The sequence below is a fragment of the Lynx rufus genome, unplaced genomic scaffold, assembly GCF_022079265.1.
Source record: "Lynx rufus isolate CCGP_SWC_20201006 ecotype Redwood Valley unplaced genomic scaffold, mLynRuf1.p SCAF_18, whole genome shotgun sequence".
In the NCBI taxonomy this organism is placed as follows: Eukaryota; Metazoa; Chordata; class Mammalia; order Carnivora; family Felidae; genus Lynx; species Lynx rufus.
Window position 1 is genome coordinate 4,841,061 of NW_025814832.1, and position 19,279 is coordinate 4,860,339.

General features: G+C 54.6%; 1 protein-coding gene across 1 annotated transcript in view; it reads left to right on the forward strand.

The window, feature by feature from the left end:
* The first annotated feature begins 2,155 nt into the window (after positions 1–2,155).
* SEZ6 (seizure related 6 homolog) overlaps positions 2,156–19,279 on the forward strand; it is a 53,896-nt gene continuing 36,772 nt past the window's right edge. The window contains exons 1-3 of the mRNA XM_047080887.1: positions 2,156–2,168; positions 8,809–8,973; positions 9,547–9,798. Coding sequence (XP_046936843.1) covers positions 2,156–2,168; positions 8,809–8,973; positions 9,547–9,798 — 430 coding nt within the window. The remainder of the gene's footprint in view (positions 2,169–8,808; positions 8,974–9,546; positions 9,799–19,279) is intronic.

Consider the following 19,279-nt stretch of genomic DNA (forward strand, 5'->3'; position numbering starts at 1 on the left):
GACACAGAATCGGAAGCAGGCTCCAGGCTCTGAGCCATCAGCCCAGAGCCCGACGCGGGGCTCGAACTCACGGACCGCGAGATGGTGACCTGAGCTGAAGTCGGACGCTTAACCGACGGAGCCACCCAGGCGCCCCTTCTCGTTTTAAACAAATATGGATAATAACGCCTATCTCATAGGTTGCCGTGGGGCTCAACAACATGCAAAGAGCTTAGCACAGAGCCTGGCGTGGGGACTACGTAGAACATGTTAGCCAGTATGTGGTTATTAAGACATCACCTAACTCCATTGACCTTAACTGCTGCTACCAGGACCTCTGCCATGTGCCAAGCCTTGGCCTGGGCTTCACAGATGAGTGAGACTCTGCCTGGCCCTGACTTCAAAGACCACCAGTCCAGCTGGGGCCCCAGCGCCTGTGGCTGGCATGAGCTGGGTATCCACAATGAAGAATCCAGACAGTGGTGACCTCTCCCGGGGAGGCTGCCATCCTTCTGCCCCTGTCTTAAGGCTCACCCACCCTCCAGTTCTGGACACGCCACGGATTAACTCTCACTTCCTTAAAGCTGACAGTGGACAGAAGCCGTGTGGCAGGTGCAGAAACAGCCCACTCAAGACTGAGCCCCGTTGCCACCATCCACTGCACACTTAACATGTGCCAGGCTGTAAGGACCAGGATTTGAACCCAGGCCCACTGACTTCCCCCGCTCTAAGCACTGTCCTCTACTCTTCACTCTGTGCTTATAGTCCCAAGCATTAACGAAGCACATATAATGTGCAAAAACCCTAGGCTACGGGGATATAAAAATGAATAAAACAACCATTTATTGAGTGCCTGCTCTATGCCAAGACTTCCTACAGGGTATCTTACGGAATAATTTCCCGAAAGGCAAGTGGCATGGTTTTCCTTTAATAAGTAAGGAAACGGAGGCCCAGAGAGGCTCAGAAATTTGCCCAAGACAAGCGTAAGTCTGGGATCACTTTGAACACGGACCTGACTTCCAAGCCTGAGCATTTACACCCCTCAGCCTCCTGATGAGCAGTGTCTCCCTTTTCAGTGGGTCTTGCTCTTGCGGACCACTAACATGGCTTCAGAGTAACCAGCAGCCATCCCAGCTTACCCCAAAACACCCGCATGTGCCTACCTCCACCCTTCCCCACTCACAGCAACATCCCCCGACTCGCTCACGGAAGACAGGCCCAATAGCATTAAGCCAATCTGTTGCTTATCCTATAAGTCAAGAAACAAGGCTCCTTAGTACCTCCACTCCTTCCCTGATGGGGAAGCCAAGGCTCAAACACATGCCAGGTGTTGGTCAGACCCTCCGAACCAGTGGGGCTGAGACCAGAACCTCTCCTACCTGCACTTCCCAGCGGTCCAAAGAGCCAAGTCAGTGATCCCAAGACGCTCTTCAGCAACCCCATCAATCTCCGTAGCCCGTCTGAGTCAGACTATATGAAGTTCTCCCTTCATGGGCAATTTTGGAGGGGCTCAGTGTCCGTGTAGGGACAAGACCAAGAAACTGTTTTTACCCCTCTCTGCAAAGGGGCTCAAAGAGGAATCCTCCTCCCTCCCATAGGTCTTGGGTGGCCCTTGCCCAGTAGGAGATGGGTTCCCTCTTGGACCCCCATTTTGTATTCACCCTCTCTCCTCCAGGCCATTGTCTGGCCCCACAGATTCTGTTGCTTTAAGGATTGGTGACCTCACAGTCAGTTGCCATAGAGACCATTGTGATGTCACAAGCAGAGGACAAGTAGTTCAAGGAGGAGTGGAGGGTAGAAATGCACAGCTAGAATTGAGGGACATTTGGGGTTTCTGTCCTATTTTCATGCCCAGAAAAAGAAGTGTCTGGAGGTAGATTCTGATATCTGGGGGAGACCTGACCACATTTCTCTGTGTTCTCCTGAGCCTAAGAGGCCTCTGAGACCCAAAAGAAGAGTCAATGAAAACAAACATCAGAAATACTCCCTACCTTGGGGTGGTAAGAAGTGGGCTACTTTTGTAGCAGAAAAGAATGAGCTTAGATGTCAGGAGAAGCCATGTGGCTGCAAGATCCCCACGGAGGAGATGATGTTGCCTTGCCTTAGGAGGTTTGAACCATGGGAGACAGCCTCTAGGGCCTTTATTATCCTGATTAAGCACCTCATAGAGATAAACATGCCGCAGGACAGTGAGTTGAGACTCTATCTCCCCTCCCTGGTCTGGGAGCTCCTTGAGAGCTCTGCCTGTCCATATTCCCCTCAGGTCCTGGCACAAAAAAATGTTCCCTCATTCAGTAAACAATGAGTAAGCAGGTGATAAACAAATTGGGTAGGTGGCTGGGTAGGATGAGGGAATACACAGATGAATGGATGGACACACGGGCAGGTTGGGAGCCCTGAGCTTTGGAGCTTTGGAGCCCTACACCCGTGCCTGCTTCTCTAGCTGCATCCCACCACATACTTCTCTGTGATCCAGCCACAGTAATCATCTCTTAGTCCTGCCAACTCCAGGACTTTGCACATGCTGTTCCCTCTGCGTGGAATGTACTTCCTTTGCCTCTTCAAGTAACACCCACTCATCCTGTGGCTTTCCACTCAATCACCACCTCCTCAAGGTGGTCTTCCCTGACCAGGTCAACTACCAGTGTAGGCCTCCATAGCCCCGTGAACCTCCCCTGAGCACCTGATATGTCACAGTTTATATTTAGTCAGGTGGTTCTGCGTAAGGTCTCTCATTCTAGACTGTGAGCTCCGAGCCCGCAGGGCCAGTGACTGTTTTCACTCACCTTTGTGTCCCCAGCACTTAGGACAGTGGATACTTAATAAATATTTGTCTAATGAATAAGTTAATAAGTGACCAGCCCTGCCCTCGCCTATTCCAAGCAGCCTATTCTCTCCGGACTGCATCAGGGGAGAGAATCTAGGTACAGGCCCCCTGCAGGTGAACCCAGGACAGAGCCCACAGATTCAGGGAGCCTGAGGTCCCTCCCACACCTGCCCCTGCAAAGGCCCACCAGCACCTGGGCCTTTCTGCTCTGCCTTGTTAGTATATCTTGGTTTCACCATGAACTACCTGCAAATCACTCGGCCTCTTAGGGCCTCAGTGTCCTCATCTGTACAATGGGGACAATAACGTACCTACCTCATAGGACCTACCCCAACTCCATGCCCAGTGATAGTAAATAATAAATGGTGCTAGTATTCTTATTCTTAGAGGTCAGGAATAGCCCATCGGATTCAGGGGCCAACTGAGAATATACTAATGTTTTATGAATCTGCTTTAAATGCATGTGACAGTCCTTCTTTATTTATTTTTAAGATTTTATTTTTCAGTCATCTCTACACTCAACGTGGGGCTTGAGCTTATAACTCCGAGATCAAGAGTCACATGCCCTACCACCCGAGCCAGCCAGGTGCCCCAACGTGGGCAATCTAATTCCAAAGCTTCATGCCTGGGTTTGCTCAAAGGGGAAAACTCAATTATCATCTCACATTATTCAAAGCAACCCCCCAGTCTTGTCTCAGTCATGAAAAGGGTATGGAGTATTCTTTTGCCCCCAGCCATGGCTTGACCCAGAGTGAGTGCTGTTTGGGACAGGGGTGTGAGGTCAGTCTGGCTGGGATACTTGTTCATGTTTCCCCCACCCTCATCCTGCCCTAGTTCTCAGAAGTGGATGGAGTTGGCCAGGGTTCCGTAGGGGAGAGGGGCTCTCCTTGACAGAAGGAAGATCACCTTCTGGTCAGTGGCACCTCCTCCTTGCTTGTCCTATGCATAAATACTCTCATATCTACTGACCAAGGTTCCAGGGTAGACCACCCAGGCAAGAAGTCACTTGGGCATCCTAACTGGTTCCATAGAGGAAAGAACCAAGACCCCTTTGGGGACGCCTGGGAAGCTTTGCTCTTCCCACCCCCATCCTCCAGCTCACTGTAGCTTTCTGAGGCCCAGCTGCCAGGGGCAGCCTCAGGATACACAAAAGGCTTTCTCCCCCTTTCTCAGGGGCTCACCTTACTGGTGACCCACTCCCTCATCACATGGCCGTCATCCTGGTACCAGGCCCCCAGTCCCAGAGCCACACCACCATTAACCCAATGTCTCTGGACAGATGTATTTTATGTAAGTTCAAGCACTAGAAATATTGAGTTCAGGGAATTTTATTTCTAGAGCCCTCTATATTTCTCTGGGATTATCACCTGTCTTTGTTCCCTCCCTCTCCGAGTTATTATCTTTGGACCCTTTCCAAGCCAAACCATCTTGATTGCTCGGGGAGAAGACTGCCAGCACCCTCCCCTGGTAACTCTGGGTCTGGTGAGAGTGACCTCGAGGGACCCTTTCTTCTTCCTTCAGTATAACTCTGCAGGTGGCCACACTGCCCAGGCAGCCTTGGCCTTTGGGAGCTGGCTTCACCAAGGGACTCTCCAAAGTGCCAAGGAAAGTTGCGGTGGGTGGTACAAGTGGAGGCCTCATTCTCCCCAAGTTAGGGAGGGCTAGGCTCAGGGTGAGCCTCAGGGTACAGAGGGGAGGGAGGAGGCCAGATGTTCTCTTTTCTACACCGTGCCAACCTCGCCTGACACCAAATTAATAGCATTCAAATGAGATGCAAAACATTATGCAAATCTAGAGGAGAAGGCTGCTCTCACCAGGCCTTTGGGCTGTTGGAGGGCCAACACCTTGAGCCCTTTCCTGCAAGACCCCATGGGCTCCCTTCAACTTCAACCCTCATACGGTCAGCAGCAGCTGGTGTGGAGTTTCCAGTGAGACTTGAGTGACCCTCTCAAGGTCCTCTGATCCTTGTGCCTACCCTGGTCTCACCTCCCAAGCACTCCGGGCCTCTTCTGTTCTGAAATGGTGCAGAGGCAGCTCCGGAACTTGGCATAACCTCCCTCTGGATGCCAGGATTCTGGATCCCCACTCATTAGCCGTATATGCAAAATAGATGCAGGGGTTTTTTGCATCTATTTAATTGTCCATTAAAATGGCCCCACGCCCATCACCTCTGCACAGGCCCAGGCTTCCAAATTGCCAACCCCTGCTGCCTGCAAGCACCATGTGGTTCCTGCGCCTGGTAATTGCCGTGGTGTTTGTTGAGCTGTATTTGCATTTGATTGTCATTTAACTTTCCATCTTTCTCCTTCAATCAAACTCGGGATTGGGCTTTTGCAATTGATTATTCATTTTATTTTCAGCCCCTTGGTGGGTTTTCAAAGAGTTTCCTTTATTAGTGCCACAAACTTGAACCTTGGGACTTCTCCTGTCACACAGAGGGGGAGGGCTTCCTCCCACCCATCGCAGGGCTCCTCCGTGAAAATAACCTAGCCAACATTGTGGATTTTAAGTCCTATTCCCAGTCTCTCTGTCCCAGCACCTGCCTCATTTCTGCCCAGCCAGTGGCATTAAACATTTATGGAGCTGTGGAGGATCAAAGGCCTTGGCTGGGGGTGGGCAGGCTGGAGGCCTTGGTTTAGAGATGGAAAGCAGCTCGCATCAAACCACTTTATGCTGCTGTCTCCATCCACCCTGGGCTCTTGCTACCAGTTGGTGTGGTCCTGCTCCTGGAGTGGGAGGAAATGCCCAGGAACCAGGACTCCCCATTTACCAGGGTAGGATTCTCCTTCTACCCCTAAATTCAAAGAATTGACTTTGGATACTCCTTGAAGCCTGGCCAGAGCATGGTATCCCACAATGTTCAAGATCCTGCCAGGTCTGGGAGCCCCCTCCGAGGAGTGGGTGGAGGCGAGCAGGCAGGTCTGTGCCCCTGGGAATCTCTGCAGCCTCTTGCCCCTGTTTCTCTGAAGCCCCCAAACCCCCTTGGCTCCACAGAAGACGTTCCTCTGCCTTGAAAGCTATCTTGGAGGAGACTAATTTTCTTCTCCTCTCACTCAGAAAGCAAGTGTCATCCATTTGAAGGGAGAGACTTCAGAATAAGTCACCAGTGTGCCTGTGATCCTGCAAATTGATGGGCTGTGTGGAAGTGGGGAAGTGAAGCTGGCTTCTCCGGGGATGTGGGCTGGATGTCTGGCACTGTCTGGGCAGAGGCTGCAAAGGTCCTTGGGATTAGAGAGCCCCTCTTCCCTCTCTCTGGTCCTCAGTCCTAACATAGCCATTGTAACTCAGACCCCACCCTCCAGCCTTCTGAATCAGCAGTGAGCCCCTCTCAGTTACTACCACTTGCTATAGTGTTTGAAAACCCACCTTAATAATTCTAGACTCCCTTGTTCGGGTGCAGATACCTTTGTGATGGGGTAAACCCTTCAGTATAGCCACCAAGGATGTCCTGCAGCTCAGGTGACCACAAAGCCTGGCCTCAGGCCTGCTCCCACCCTTCCTCTCACATCTCTGCAAGGACTTACTGCTCCCCCAGAACCAGTCTTCTCACTGACCCCAAACTATCTTGCATATTCTACCACACTGCCTCTACCTAAGCCACTCCCTCAACTTTGGCTGTCCTCCCTCTTCCTCTCCACTGACTGAAACCTAAAACTTATTTAAGACTTGTTTTCACCATCAACTGATGAATGGATAAAGAAACTGTGGTTTATATACACAATGGAATACTACTTGGCAATGAGAAAGAATGAAATACGGCCTTTTGTAGCAATGTGGATGGAACTGGAGAGTGTTATGCTAAGTGAAATAAGTCGGGCAGAGAAAGACAGATACCATATGTTTTCACTCTTATGTGGATCCTGAGCAGAAGACCATGGGAGAGGGGGAGGGGGGAAAAAAAGAGAGGGAGGGAGGCAAACCATAAGAGACTCTTAAAAACTGAGAATAAAAAAAAAAAAAAAAACTGAGAATAAACTGAGGGTTGATGGGGGGTGGGAGGGAGGGGAAAGTGGGTGATGGGCATTGAGGAGGGCACTTGGGATGAGCACTGGGTGTTGTATGAAAACCAATTCGAAATTTCATATTTAAAAATAATAATAATAAATAAACATTAAAAATTTTTTTAAAAAGACTTGTTTTCAGTCCACCTGCCCACTGCCTGAAGCTTGCCATGACCTCCCCTCCCCCAAAAGGAGCACTTGTCCCCTTCTTCACCATCTCACAGCTCATTTGCCACCAATGACCTGCCTTGGCCTTTAGACACTCCCCCCCTCCCCCACCCCCACCCCTGCAGCATCATTTATTCACAAACATCGATTAAGCAACTACTGTGTTCTAGGAGCTGAGCTTGGTTGAGAATGGAGGAGACAGATATGTTCTGTGCCTTCAAAGAGCTGACAACTAATGGGGAAAACAGACAATTAAGCGATTACATAGACTAGGGTCATCTGAGTGCAAAGGGCCAGGTGGAGGGCACAGAGAGTGAGAGAAATGAGACAAGTGAAGGGAGCCCTGCAAGTCTCCAGGCTGCCACTTTCAAACGTGTGTATGACTTAAGTACACTATAAGCCTGCAGCATAGAGCTGCAGAATATCCCTTAGGGCATCTTATGGTCCTCAATTTGTGGGTGATGCTGAGCTCTGGGCAAAATGAGTCCCTTGGAGGGCACAGACAGGATGCTCGATAAAAACTCCACTGCTTCCCAGTCTGGCCCAGCCTCCACCTCAACCTAACTGGGAACCCATTGCACAGAGGCCACGTTGACCATCTTTAGGAGGGAGAGACAACCCTGGAGCATTATTCTTCCCATCATGCAGTACATACCCATCCTCTGAGCTCAGGGCAGAGTGCTGCATTCTGGGACTTGTAGTGTTCATTGGACCCCCTCCTGAATGCCTACCTTAGTTTAGGAAATAGGGAAGGAGACACAGCAAGTTCCTGGGTGGCTCCACTTACCCTCCTTCTTCTGAGTAGTGCCCAGCCCAGCTGCCAGGAGGTAAGCCTACCACCAGTTTCCAAAACCCCATGAATCATCTGTCATACAAGGTTCATTCCTGGGATTCACCCTCCTTTTCCCAAGCTGCTAAGTCCAGAGAGGCCCAGAAATCAAGGAGGAGGTCAGGGATGCCTTTAAAGAGAAAAGGAGGGCTCTCATGCCATTTGCCAGTATATCCCCAAACTCCCTGTGGCCACAGAACCTTCCACCTCCCTCCTCTGCTGACAACCCCTTTTCTCTCCCCTTTCCTGGCTTCCTCTACTTACCTCTGATCCTTTTGTCAACTCCTCCCTTCTGCCAATCTTCTGCTACTGCCCTCTTTTTTCTCAGCTTTTTGAAAGGACGATCCAGCAGTCCTCTCCCAGTGACTCCCTCGGATAATTCCACACACCGTCTGCCTGCTGCCTGGGATTCTTTACGATGGCTCAAGGCAACTCCCCGGAGCCCACAGGAAGAGGATCTGGAGAGAATCTGATGAGCTGAGCTGGAAGACTATGGAGGTAGTAAGGATCAAAAGACTCTCTGAGGAATGAGACTAACGGTAGAAGGCTTGCTGCCTGCTTCTAGGACAAAGTCAGGAAGGGCACTGGTGAAAGCTTTGGGGAAAATCCAAGTTCATGTGAAGAGAACTAATCCAAAAGCTCTCCTTCTCCCTGGGGGTCACAGGGAGTTCAGCCCCCCTCTTCCTCTACAAGGAATATCATCAGTCACTGGGTCATGTCCCATTGTGTCCATTGAGGCTCTTCAAGTGAAGCTATCCATGGAGCCAGAAACCCCTAGGCCTAAACATCAGTCTTAGGGATGACACAGCTATGACTGCCCTTTTTGCTGCCCTATGACTCATTGGAGCTCCTCAGCCCAAGCAGAGCCATGGAAGTTTATTTTTCCATGTCCTTGAATGGTACAACCTCCCTGGCTACTCCCCTGAGCCTCCTTCAAGTCTCTGTCTAAAATAGCCCTATGGAAACGCCCCCACCCCCTATGCCTGTCCTATTTTCTCCACCAGTTCCAGGAACCTGGGTGGGGACAGGCATGAAGGGTCTGCTCACTGGCCATCACTTTGATTTCTCTGGTCCTGTGGATGGTGGGGTAGGTGGGAAGTGGCCAAGGCAGGGTCCTGGAGACCCCACGCTGCAAGGGGACCCAGGATACTACCTTCAGCTGCCCACAGGTTGGCCCAAGTTGCCTCCTGCCAAGTGAAAAATGTCTTCCCAGGACGCGAGTACCACTGGCTTTTAACTATAATATCAGGATAATTAAGCTTTTCTGTGAGCACAGTTTGCTGCTGATGCAGCTGCCTGGAGCCCTGGCATTTATTGAGCGCAAAGTAATAATTTATTGTCCTTTGTACGCTCAAAAGCCATCTTCATTATCAGCCCAAGACGGAGCTGCTACAAGGGCACACGGGTCTCACCAGCTGCCTCACTCGAGGATGTCTTCCTAGGTCACCCTTGGCGCCCTCAGGTACCAGGATGGGGTGGAGTGAGGTGGAGAGGGGGTTGCTCTCTCATAGACAATCAGGTGGGAACCCCACCTCCTTGGCAGGCTGCTAATAGGGGAGAGGGTGGCAGGCTTGTCTGGGCGTGGGCAGCGCGGAAGGGAGGGGGCCGTGTGCCCACATTAGCAGGGTAGTTCTTCCCCAGAGCTGGCGGCGGCGCGGGAGCCTGTGCTCCCGCCGCCGGGTCCTCTGCGCCTTTGCTTGAGGCTTTACGGTAAACCGCTCCTCCCGCGCCCCCGCCCCCAGCCCCGCGCGGCGATCCCCGGCGCCGACGCCAGGCGCTGGCCGTGGTGCTGATTCTGTCAGGCGCTGGCGGCGGCGGCGGCGGCGGCCCCGCTCCTTCTACCCGGCAAGACCCCGCTCTGTCCCCCGCGCCTACGCCCCGCCGAGCCCCCAGCTTCCCCACCGTAGCTCAGACCCGGGGCGCGGCCGTAACCAGCACCATGCCCTCGATAGCCCTGCTGCTCCTTCCCTCGCTGCTGGCGCTCCTGGCTCACGGTAAGGGACCCCGGCGTCCGGTGTCAGGACAGGGGCGGGGGCGGGTTCCCGAGGGTGGGAAGAGAGGACCGTACCGCCGCCCAGCTCCGCGCATCTGGCTGCCCAGCGCAAGCACCGCGCTCCGCCGGCTGCGCTGGCCCCCGCGCCGGCCGAGCCGGGCGGGGCACGGGCTCCACCGGCGGGAAGCTGCCGCGGCTCCCGCCATTCGCGCCCGGCCAAGACCTCGCCTTTAATCATCTCCCCGGATCTAATGGGATTTCTCTGCTGCAATTCATCACGCCACCCCCTCCCCGCACACACTCACGCGCTCACCCGCTCGCTACCTCGCCGCTCTCCAGGCGTCTAGCAGCGCCGGGGCGCGTGCAGGAAGGGGGAGAGGGCAAGGGGCGGTGAGTCCCGCTGGTCCTGCCGGCCGCCCGCGGTCCCGCCTCCCCTGCTGCCCGCCAAACTTCGCTCGACTTTGCTGCCCGTTCCGGGGCACCTTACGTCCTCACTGCGGAGGGACGGAGCCGGATGGCGGCCGGACCCCGGGTTGGGACGTCGTTCACCTCCCTCCACCTTGGCGCTGCCGCGCTGGAGTCGGAATCTAGAGTACAATTCCAGGGAGAAACTCGGGGGGCCCGGGGCCCCATATTCGGCTACTCGCTCTGACCTGGGCTGCAGCAGCTGAGGTCCCGGGCTAGAGACTCTGCCCTCCTCGAAGTCCTTTCTTGCACTCTCTCCCTTGCACACTCCCAGAGGTCTTCCTCCCAGGCCTGCGGTCCTGCTTAGCCCCCGCCCACCCCATGGCCGCAGACTCGTCGCGGGAGGACCGGCACCCCACCCTGCTGCCTCCGGTCCTCCTCCGCTCGCAGTCCGGTCCCCAACTTCATTGGTCCCGGGTGGGAAGGTTGGCCGTGGAGTGAGCAGCAAGGGAGTGTTGGGGAGAGGATGAGGGCTCTGTGCCTAGGGGAAGGAAGGTTTTCAAGTCCCGAGGAGACCTGCCACCCGGCTTAAACAAACATTCATCAAAGCTACCGACGTCCAGGTCTTTCTTCCACTGCAGCCGGTTGGCTGGTGGGGTCGCCAGGACCTTGCTTGGAGTTGGGACCCACCGTCCCTCAAAGTATATGGTTCGTAGCCTCTGATATGGAGTGGGGAGAAGGTGGCAGGTTTTAACCTCGTTGCCTCTTTCCAGACCACGTCGGAGGTCAGGGCAGCCGAGCCGGGACCAAGCTGGGCCCCTGGACGCCAGTTTTCTGCTCTCTGCGTCCCCAGCGACGCGGAAGCTGCTCTCTGAGACTCTGGCTTGGGTCACACGGGGTCTGGCGTCCTTGCCCCGCCCCCTGGCTGCCCACACCTGCCCCTCCCTTGGCGCCGGGAACTAAGAACCTAGTGTTCATGTTGGGGGGGGGGGCAGGGGGAGGAGGAGGGAGTCCTGAAAACCCCACCCTGCCAGGGGCAGTGAGAGGAGGGGAGAAGCCTGCATCCTGGCCCGGCCATCCGAGGATGTCCTGGGAGTTGGGAACCTGTCTTGGTTGGGGTCTGGACACATCTCGCTCTGGACATCTCCCCTGGGGCTTAGTGCCTTTGTCTGAAGCCTGGTGTGTGGGTGTGTGGGTCTGAGTGTGAAGTGTGAATCAGGGCCCGGGGTGTCTGGAATGGCGGGTCCATGAATGTCTGCACCTCAGGAGGTCTGGACGGTGGGTGAGGGTTCAGCAGTGAGTGGGTGTGAGGAGTGTGTGAGGCCGCTAGTGTTTGGTGCCGCCTCTGCCAGAGAGCTCCCTGCAGGGCTGGAGTGAGACTGCGGGTCTCCAGGAGGATGGCTGGTGTGGCTGAGTTGGGGGATCCCACTGAGGGTATGGGTGCAAGTGTTGGGAGGAATCTGTCCACTCTGTGGCCGCAAGTCTGTGTGCCCCTGGCCAGGGTCCCTTCCTGACCCACCTGGACCTCTCCAATGCCCGTGGGGCCATCTGCCCAAGGAGTATGTGGGGTAAGAGTCACCTGCTGGGGAAGACTTTATTTTCACTCTCCCAGGAAGGAGGGGGAACAGCCCTGCAGGGCCGGGCCTGAGGAAAGAGGACCCGAAACAGGGCAAGCCCTGTCGTGTCCCTCCATCTCAATGGGGCTTCAAGGTTCTGGTTGTTGGGCACTGAGTTGTCTCATTGAGAAGCAGTGTATTCGGCCATCTCAGAGTTCCTGGGGGAATGGGGGGTGGGGGGACTCTAGCCATAAGAAGGCAGGCCTGGAGCAGTAAAGGCCTCGGGCTGTGAGACTCCGCAAGCAGGTGGCGGCAGCACCAAACCTTGTGGCCTGGAGACTGACCCCCCAGGGCATTGCTCACACACAGGTTGAGGGACACAGCTCTAGTCAGGCCCTGAGAGATGCAGCTGGGAACAGCCTAGGAGCAGCCAAAGGCCCTGGAGGTCAGAGGCTGAGGAAGTGGGGTGCAGGGAAGGGTGAGATCTTGATGGGCCTGGCTCAACCCCTATCCCCCCAATCCCCACAGCTGCGGGGTTGGGGGCAGGTACAGCGAGAGTGGCCTCTGGCTTGAGGGGCGCTGTGGGCCACTGTGATCTTCCTGACCAAAGGTGGGTGCCCCAGCGATCCCGATACTGTGGGGGAGGAAGGCAGTTCGGGAGGTATGGCTTGTGCCTGGGCCTGCTGTGTCAGTTTAATGATTTTTAATGAGCAATTACCTTTAGTCATTCTCCTAATTTCTGAATATCAATAAAGTTAATTAAACTCTGCGTGTGTGAATGTGGCCTGGGGAGATTGCAAAGGTGGAAATGGCACAGACTGGGGGTAGGGTTGGGTCTCCAGGGACAGAGGCTGCCTCCCTGGCTGTGTGACCTTGGACCCAATGCTTCCCATCTCTAAACTCTGATGGAGTGTGTGGTAGGAAGAGGGAGGGAGGGGACCGATTCTCTCTCTGCCAAGAACTAGGGGATGGTGTCTGGGAGGCAAGGTTTGGAGGAGGAAGCAGGGAAGGAGGAGGGCTTGGCCTCCAGGAGCCCCAGTCCTGAAAGGGTTAACAAACAGGGCTGCCTTAACCTAAAATGGTAATTGCTGCTTCCTGCAGACTCTGTGGTAGGCGCAGGATTCTAACTGTGCCTTCCAGAGTCTGGGGGCTGCAGCGATGCCCAAGCCAGGCCCTGCTCCCTGCCCCCCAAGCCTGGCACTTCGGGGTCAGGAAGTGGCTGCTGGGGATAAGGCCCCATGGGAGGCAGTCTAGATTTCACTCAGAGCCCCAGAGGTAGAATGGTAGACAAGAGGCTCCCCTAGGCTTCCGAGGAGACTAGAGGACCCGGAGATTGCCATGGACTGGAGGGGAAGTCTGGGTTGGCTTCTTGCCCCTCATGGGTCTAAGCTCATCAGGCTTGGCAGGCTTGGCGGCGGTCCCAGCCTCCTCAGCAGGGTGGCAGCTTAAAATGCCTTGGGGACAATAATGGGGAGTGAGGCGACACAGGGGCAGGGCTTAATTAGAAACTGGGCTTAATTAGAGCTTTTGCACCCCTCCCACCCTGGCTGCCTGAATGGTGGGAGGAATTCAGAAAGTCTGCTTCATTAGTCCCTCCCTCTACCCAGACACAGTGTCCAAGCCCTCCAGCCTGCCCCCACCCTCCTTGTCCCCATCCCTCCTAGCCCATTCTGGCCCCGTTTGCTGTCTGGTCTCAGCTCGGGGATGTTGCGCCCCCGCCTGGGCAGAAGTGTCAGAGCCGGGTACCCGTCCCCCCAAACAAGAAAGAAGATGTGAAAAAGGGCCTGTAGGTAGGGGTTACTTTAGTGAAGGAACCTCTCAGCCCCGATGGTTAAGAGCCCAGGCCCCCTGTGTGGCCTCAGGCATGCCTCTGAGTCTCCACTCTCTGGAGCATTCAATGTAAAGTTGCACCAAACTGATGGTTGCAAAGCCTGGGAGCATATCCGGGCCTCCAAGGGCTTGCCAAGTCATGGAGATTTCTGGGTCCCCAGCCTACTGGCCTGCTCTCAGGGAGAAAGAGCCAAGATCTATAACTAAGAGCCTGGGGAGTAGGGAGAGACAATGCTGCTAGCCATGGTCGGCTCTCAGGGAGGTAGGGGAAAGGCGCTAGGAGGTCTTCAAGGCCCCTTCCAGACTCATTCCAGCAGGAAGCACCAGGTCCAGGAAGTCCACTCACCCAGCCAGACCAATCAGTTCCCCAAACTATCCATGTTCTCAACAGCTGCTGGGCTCTTCCAATTCCTTCTGCCTGAAATTCTTTTCTCCTCCTGGGCCACTCTGACTCACTCCATCTCATGCTTTGGGTCTTGCCTTAGTTAGCACCTCATACAATTCTTCGGGACTTAGTATTTACGGAGCATCTACGATGATATGGTTTCTCAGGGGAAGCCTCACCTGAACTCCAGCCTGGGCCTGGGGACTCTTTTGGCCTCCCACCATCCCCTGGTTTCCCTCACCAAGGTACCCATCTTGTTGGGTCACGAGTGCCTGGCTGCTTGATGTCTCTCTCCGGGAGCAAGACCAAACTCAGAAAGGAAGCAACCGAGTCTGTTTTGCTCAGCCCCACTATCTTGGGGCAATTCCAGAATTCCTATTTGGAAGAAACTTAGGGTCAGAAAGGAGAGGTGGGTGCTTGGCAGCTGAGACTGCTTTGCGTAGCAAGCACACTATTTTTACATAGATTGTATGTTAGGATTTTTTCCTTTTCCTAACAGTTGGCCAATTACCCCAACTGTAAATTATAGCCTTTACTGAGTTTTTTCCTTCCACAAATTATGCTGTCACGTCGTCAGCCTGAGGTGGCTTGGGGGTGGGATGCTGATGGCCATTCTGAGCGGGCTAAAGCCTCTCTCCAGCCACCCCTTCATGCCACCGCTGCTTGTGTCCCCGGTGGCACAGTGCCTAGCACATGACAGACATGAAATACATGTTGAATAAATTCATGAGAGTTGCACAGTAGACAGGGAGAGAGTGAAGCCCAGAGCCCAGTCTTCTTGACTCCCTCCCTCAGCACCTACCCACCTCCTCTGCCGGCTGACAGGGGTGCCCCGTATGAAATTAAGGACTGAAGTAAGGGAGGGGTCACCACATGTCATCTGGCTTCTCACCATAGCGTCTCAGCCATCTCAGCTTCAGACATCCTCATGAAGCTCAGGGGGGCCAACAGGAAACCTTGGGAGCAGCTCCGAGCCCAGCGTGTCCTTGAATGGAAAAGTGGGGGCCTTGGAGTCACCCAAGACCACAATAATTCATATCCACGAAGCTTTCACATCTCCTGAAAGAACGATCCCTGGAGTACATCCACCCACAATTCATTCGTTCATTTCATAATTATGTATTGAGGTGGGAGGCCTGGCCCAGAACCTTCAGGCCCAGACTTTCACATACTTTTTCTATTTAATACGAGAGACTAGTTATTCCCACTTTACAGATGGGAAAACTGAGTTTCAGAGAGGTTAAGTCAGTGACCCTGGACTTCACAGCCAATAAATAGCAGAGCTACTCCAAAGTGCCTACCTATTTTGCAAAACCTGGATGTAGCCAGCATTGTGTCCGCTCCCCCAGCCTGAGGCCAAGCTTTAGTACAGGCCCATGGGAACCAGGAGACTATCGCTGTCACCACCATCATCATGACAACAACAACAATAATAATAGCAACAACAATAACAGCAAACATTTCTTAGGCACATTTCTTAGTACAGGCCAGGCACTGTACTAAGTGCTTTATATACCTTAGCTCATTTAGTCCTCATACCATCTTCTAGATAGAAGCTACTATCTGCATTTTATAGGCCAAGTTCAAGTCCATGTTGTCAGACCCACAAATGGCCCCTAACTTTCTCCTTGCACATTTCTGATAATGACGGTAGCTTATCTTCTTGATGTCTACCCTCAGTCCTTGCTGCTGTAGAATAGGGACATTTTATCTTGCTCAGTTCTTAGTGGCAAGGAATAAAAGATTCTGACACTTGGGAGACCAGGATAGAGCCTGAGGCTGGGAGTCAAGTGAGTCTTGAAGTCTTGGCCCAGAGGTCAGTGACCTTGAGTGACTCATTCTTCCACCCTTCGGGGGCCTTCGTGGATGAGAAGACGTGTGGTTCCTGTCTTGGCCTCTGGGCTGCCCCTCCCTACCCCATCGGCCCCTGCCAAGGCCCAGCACAACCCCCTCCCAGGTCCAGCCCCCATCCACCCACTCCGGCCCCAGGACAGAAAAGCCCAAACTTGCTTGAAGCTCAGCTCCTAGACAGAGCTGGGTGCCAGCTTCCCTCCACCTGCCCACCTGCCACCCAGCTGCCAGCCCTGGGAGGGGAGATCGATGCTGCAGCCGCCAGCAGTGTTGTTGGCCATTGATTGTTGAGATTTCTCGGCGGGCTCTGGAGCAAACAAACCTGCCGCTTCTCCAACAACAATCCGGGTTTCCAGCTGCAGAGTCTGCAGCCTTGCTGGCAGGCAGACTGGCGGGAAGGGGAGGGGGTGGGAGGTCCTGGCTGAGCCCCGCAGGGACAAGGGACTCTGCCAGGAGATGAGAAGAAACTGAGTGGTCATGGGAAATGGAGCGATGGAGAGACTGGGTGAAAATGCTAGGTGATCCTAGACCCCGTGCGTAACTTGTTTGGGCCGACCTCTCCATTTTTGCTCAGACATTTTTCCATTCCCCGAATGCCATCCTGTGTCCCTCTGCTTGTTTCAGTTCTCCCACCCCCTCTTTTCCCGATCATCCAGCCCAGAGTGCTCTCTGTCCTCTAAACACGAAATACCTCCCATTAGGAACTTAGCTTGACATCCAGCCATCCACTCTCCATTCAACAACCCTCTATTCAGCCCCTATCAGGTGCTTTGATAGGTAGGAACCCAGTTTGGAGGGGGAGTTGCCTTCTTAATAAGCCCAGCTATGGCTGCCTCCCCAGTTAGACCTGGACTGTCTGATTTTAATTAAATGAGATACAAATAAGATGCCAAGCAGCACCTATGTGATCCAACTACCTGCCTTTGAAAGCGCAGGAGATTCCTAGCCAGGGACTGCTCTGGGTCAGTTTCTCTTCTGAGACAAGAAGGTTTGCACCTTTTGGTCTTTGAGGGCCCAGTAAGCCTCTGGGACCCTTGGGCCAGGCCATCAGGGTGCTCTCCAGCACAACTCTTCCCATCTTTGCTGGGTCTGGGTGTCCTCTAGCCCCCAAGCATGGCAGCTGCAGGCAACAAGTCGTATATGTGCTGCAGAATGCAAGCGGTGGGTCTCTCCCCTCCCCCAGTGCATTCCCCGGGTCCCAGCCAGAATCCCGACACCCTGGCATCAACCTCAGCCTCTCCCTTGGTCCCCCACTCCTCCCCTCCCCACAGGCTCCTCTCTCCACCCTCAGGATCCTCCTTCCAGCTGGTCATTGGGCTGGAAGGACAGAACTGGAGAGCCCCTGTGAAAAGTGCCTGAACCACTGAGCACCCCCTCCACACAGATGCTCATTTGCATGCTGTTTTACACCACCACCCCCCTTTGCATGCTTGCTCCTTATTAAAGGCATAGAAGCAGACCCTGCCTCTCTCCACTCCTAGACCAGATCCCTCCACCCCACCCCCCATAGCTTCTCCCTCCTTCACTCCCAGCACAGCAGCTGAGCACCAGCTCCTTTGTCCCCCAAGCAGCCACCTGCTGAGCGTCTGGCCTGGGTCCCATCAGCCAGCAGGTGCCTAGGGAGTCCCAGAGCCTGGGAGGGGGGCTATCTGGCAATGTGGAGAGCCAACTTGTGCCTGAGGGAGGAGGGGGCATCCCCTGAGGAAGAACATGATCAGAAGAGTGCTCGTTAGGGAGCCAGGACCCCCAGGATTTAAATCCAGTACTGGCTCTTGCTGGCTTGTACAAGTTGTGTCTCTTTCTTCTGCCTCAGTTTCCTCTGGGATTCATGGTGGCTGGCCCACCCCTCTCACTGAACAGCATCAAGATCAAAGGGAATCAGAGAGAGGGTGGTGATGGAAGAGACCAAAAGCCCCGCCTGAGTTAGGGGTGAGCTGGTGGTCCTTCCTCCAATAGCCAGAAGTGTCCAGCACCGGGAGGGGCTGATTTTTAGATTGTCGGTGGAGGAGCCCAGTGCTGGACTGTTGAGGCAGGGATGGGGAGCGAGCACCAGCTGGTGCTCCAGGTCTAACCGGGAAGGTGAGACTAGCAGGTGCAGAGGGATGAAGGTTGGAGTCAGGGTGCTCCTAAGAGCCTCACCCTTGCTTGCTGCTCTGACGGACACTGCCTGAGACATCATTTACATCTAGCAAGGGGATGTGTTAGTGATTTGAAACATCTGGTCCAGCAGCTGGCAAGCCCCTTCCTGTCATGAGGCCCTAATTTCTGGCTAGTTAGAGGAAATGGGGGAAAGAGAGTCACCTTCTTTTGAGGACAGAAGAGCCTCTGGCATCTCCAGGCAAAGGGGTGAAGCGGGGACAAAACAAGGCTTTCTTGAGACAGGTCATTAGTGCATTTATTTACCCAGCCTCGCCTTGTCCCCCCTCCCTCATTTCCCATTCACTTCCTGCTAAAGCCCTAGCCCTGCCCTCTTGGGTCCAGCACCTCCATCCCAGCCCCCTCTTGGCCTGCCAGCCAGGCTAGGAAGAGGCCTGCTGCTCAGGGTGAGGGGGTGCTCCTAAGGCTCCAGCCACCTGGGTGGTGCCCTGAGTCTGGTCTCTGTTGCACCTGTATCCCTGATGCTGGCCACTGGCCCTTCCCTGGGCCTCAAGCAAATGAGACTAGAGGGGACTAGTTGAGGGGACTAGCCCTCTCAACTCAAAGCTTCCGTACACCCAACCTGGCAGGGTCCTTGGAGGTCAAAACAAGCTTGGGACAAGGGAGAAGCCTGAAGGGTTGGGGACTGCCAGCTGAGTCTATCTGGTATTTCTGAGGGTCTTGGGAAGAAAAAGCCCCAGATGTGCAGAAAGCCCTGCCTGTGTGCATCTCTACCTGGCTCGTCCATCTTTCCCTGGGTGTCCGAACGTCCCTGCGTATCTGTGCGTTTCTATCCCTGCATCCTGGGACTGTGGCCCTGGGTGTAGGCACAGCAGAGCCCAGCTGAGGCTGGTGTCTCCCCGTCCCTGCAGGCCCTGCCACTCCCTTCCTCCCCAATCTTGGGCTCCACTGACCCCTCAAGGAGACTTGTAGCTGGAGCTGCTGCTGCTATTTTTAGCAGCTCTGCACCCCACCCCTCCCCCACTCAGATTTGCTGGGGAAGTGGGGAGGACAGGCGGAGCCTGGGGAACCCCACCGTCTGGAATGCTGGGTGGGCAAGGCCCTCTCCTGTCAGTCCTACAAGGCTGTGGAGGCGAGAGGTGCCTGGGCTGGTCCATAGGTGCAGGGCCCATGCCCTGGGGCATATTAGGCTCCATCCCGCCTGCCTGGGGCCTGGAGAAGGTCCCAGGCTGTCCTCTCCCCACCTCCTCCCCAAGTTCCTAAGAGCAGAGCCCAGGCCTCCAGTGACTCTTCCGCAAGCCATTTGGAAGCAAGGCTAGCGCTCCTAGGTCTTCCCCACAGGAGCTGGAGAGTCAGAG